Source organism: Barbus barbus, assembly GCF_936440315.1.
Source record: "Barbus barbus genome assembly, chromosome: 14".
In the NCBI taxonomy this organism is placed as follows: Eukaryota; Metazoa; Chordata; class Actinopteri; order Cypriniformes; family Cyprinidae; genus Barbus; species Barbus barbus.
Window position 1 is genome coordinate 8,899,690 of NC_136742.1, and position 3,404 is coordinate 8,903,093.

At 37.8% G+C, this 3,404-nt stretch overlaps 1 protein-coding gene across 1 annotated transcript; it reads right to left on the reverse strand.

Moving 5' to 3' along the window:
* Positions 1-674: 674 nt before the first annotated feature.
* On the reverse strand, positions 675-3,048 carry LOC306879948 (B2 bradykinin receptor-like; the record flags this gene model as incomplete). The annotated part of the gene is made up of 3 exons (XM_079433179.1): positions 2,936-3,048; positions 777-1,792; positions 675-709 (listed from the first exon to the last, which is right to left on the reverse strand). The coding sequence occupies exons 2-3, from the start codon at positions 1,783-1,785 to the stop codon at positions 675-677; spliced, it is 1,044 nt and encodes a 347-aa protein (XP_079289305.1). The 5' UTR covers positions 1,786-1,792; positions 2,936-3,048.
* Between the last annotated feature and the right edge of the window lie 356 nt (positions 3,049-3,404).

The window sequence follows — 3,404 nt, forward strand, 5'->3', positions numbered from 1 at the left end:
TACATACATATATGTTCATAAAGAAACACACCAAGTGTAGTATAAAAAACCCCGGCTCACAGTCTTTGGTTTTGATTCATGTGGATATACTCTTTGGTTTTGTTTTAAAAAAAAACAGTAAATAAAGGTTTATGGTTATTAAATTTGCTTTAGTGGAAATTAAATGTTGTAAGGAACAGTAAAATATTAACAATAAAATTTACTAATAGCATTAAAACCAAACATACATCTTTAAATAAGTCCACATGTTCAGAAACCATTTACAAAAGTCTTTTCAAAATAATTTAGTGCAAATTCATCAGCAATCACTGACATGACACTTGAGTGAGCGAAACTATTCCAGCAGTTCGGTGGTTCTCGCATCTCATTATTTCCACACTTCAACAAAGACGGTGGGAAAATATGCAAGGGAAGAAAAATAAGATTGCACAATCAAAAAATTAAAAGGTATTTTTTCTCCTGGGAATCAAATGGTTACACTTTATTTTAATGGTCCCCATTCTGAAGACCATATTAAGTAACTTTGAAACTACAACTAACTCTCATTAGAGAATTGTTAGGTTAGGGTTAGTAGAAAACGTTGGCCTAATGTACTTGAAAAGTTACTTATAGTCAGTAAAATGTCGGTTGGGGGACCATCAACATAAAGTGTTACCAATCTAAGCCCTTGACCTCTACCAGCTGAGCATCTTCGTCTCTTCATAACGATCTACACATCATATGAGGTTTGATGGGTGGATATATAACTCTCGGAGCCAGCGGTGTTATTCTCTTACCTGTAGGACTGTCACCGCACTTGCTAATAACAGTAACATTGAAATGCACAGAGCAGTTGCTCTTGCGTCTAGAACACAAAAGACCTTGAAAAACTCCATGAGCTCTCTTCCTGAAATGGCTCCCTACAATAACATACAAAAAAGGGTTTATTGCACTATTGCTATACCCTAAATAAGTAGCCAGCTCATTGCCTATTTGCAATATATTCTCCCAGAGGCACCCAGGAATAAGCTGAAAGTAGTCAAGAGTTTCTAGGAACCGCACCAGCTGAAAAGGTGTCCAGCACAGGAGAAACACGGCGAGGACCATCAGAACCAGCTGAGCGGCTTTCCTCTCCATTTGAACTCTCAGTTGAATCACCAGGCCGCGGTTTTTAAGTGCTTTGACTACATGAAAAGTGCAAAGAGAAATGATTGGCAGTGGAAGCAGGAATCCAACGAAGTTTGTCGTGATGTTCCTTTGAAGAACCCAGGCCGGATGAGGGTACTCCAGATAACAAGCATCTATCCCTATGGATGGAAATAAACTTACTTTTCGGAAGAGCAGATTTGGGAGGCTGAGCACGAATCCCACCATCCAAATGACCACACAGATACGCTTGGCCCATTTGGGGCATCTCAGTTTACTGGGGTTCATGGGTTTGGCCAAGGCGAGGTAGCGGTCCACGCTGACCAGCACTAGGAAGAGTATGCTGCAGTAGTAGTTCATCGAGATGGCGGTGCAGATTACCTTGCAGAGAAGCTGACTGAAGTTCCATTGATAGTTTTGGGCGATGGTGACCGCCCAGAAGGGCAAACACAGGACCATAATGAGGTCTGCAGCTGCCAGGTTGCCCAGATACACATCCGCTACGCTGCACGGCTTCCGCTGGAGCCAGAACACGCAGAGGACCAGACTGTTGCCCAACACTCCCAGGATGCTGATAAGAGCCAGAAATGGTGGCTGGAGAGATGACAGCCATATCCAGGCGACTGTTTCGTTGCAGGTGTTTGATGAATTTAGTTCCATTGGGACACTGTGAAATGTTAAACGATATGGTAATTAGAAAAGCAAACTGTATATTTTAGAAGAAAATACTATTTCAGTCTTTCAAAGTTTTGTGCTTAATTCAATGTGTTCCGTGTTGTTTCTTTGTAATTAATTGTGAAAATTACTAGCAAATTCAGGAACACTTTAGTATAGGAACCGATTTTCACTATTAACTATAACTATTAACTTCACTATCTTAAATCAGCAGTTTATTAAGGCAAAAGTCATGGTAAATGGACTGCGAGAATTGGACCTTAAAATAAAGTGTGACCACAATTCCTGAGTATTTCTGAGTATTTCTGAGGATATAGAAAGAATTTTCTAAAAAATGTTTTTATATCTTTTTTTTTTTTTTTTTTTTTACCAATGTAGATAAAAGGCGGCCAATAAAATGTACAACATATGCATAAAAAAAAAAAAACCTTGATTTATAAGTATCCGATTTTTAAAATCCTAAAAGACTACAATGGGGAAAAAAGGATGCAGAATTTACTTTGAAACAATTTTCACACAGCAACTGCTAATACATTTCACAATAAGAAAGAAGTAGCAAGGAACACATTTGAAGTAGAAAGTCTGAAGTGGTATTTTCTTGTAAAACATATAATAATCTTTCTGTTATATCATTTTTTTCCGCCGAGCTATAAGCCTGCTGTTTCTTTTCTGAATGGATGAAGTTTGAAGTTTCCTTCATGTTTGCAAGTAAAAAAAACAAGAACAACCAGACTTTGAATACAGCTCAAAGAATGAAGGGGAGTCATTTGTTGGAATGGATCCGAATGACTGAGCAAAACCTGGAAATTCCCAGGAAGTAACATTCTTACACATTTTCAGCAAAAGGCAGAATACTAGCAAAATGTGTCACAATAAAGTTAATATCAATTTTGGATATTGATTACTTCTATTTTCATCCAAAATGTACATTTTGTTTTCCCTGGGAATCAAACCCAAAACTGTGGCCTTGGTAGGACCATGCCCTACAATTCAGTAACATTAAATGGAAGTATGTTTTTGTTTTTTTTTTCTCCAATGTTAACATAACCTGTTACTGTTATAGTCAAGTAACTTTTACTCATTGAAAATAACCATTATTATTAAAGTCCCAATGACTTGTTAGAAATTCGCTTACCTTTCATGTTATGTAGAAGCTCCAGATTGTAGATCCAGAGTCACTATCTGTTCACTTCCGAAGCGTTGTCTGGCTGAATCTTCTCCAACTATACACTGGTGAGATCAGACAGGCATTCTTATAAACGCATAATGAGGCTGTCGTCACTGGAAGCCTGGATCTGTTCTCACTTTCCATTTGTCATGCTCTGGCTGTCTTTCGCCTGAGTAAAACACTTGCACTGTTATGAAGATAAACATTATGACTTGTGTGTGATGCTGCCTTTTCAACAGATCTTGAGCTCATGACACAGCAACTCTAGATAAGCTAGATTCAAAAGTGATATTCTAGAATGATTTCACAATTATGACTTCTTAAATGCATGACGTTATAGACTGAATTTGTAAAATAAAAATTTATGGAATTTATGGCTCCCAAGTGTCTTTTATACAGGTAAGGAGCTGAGATTAGGAGCACTCTCTTAAAGGGA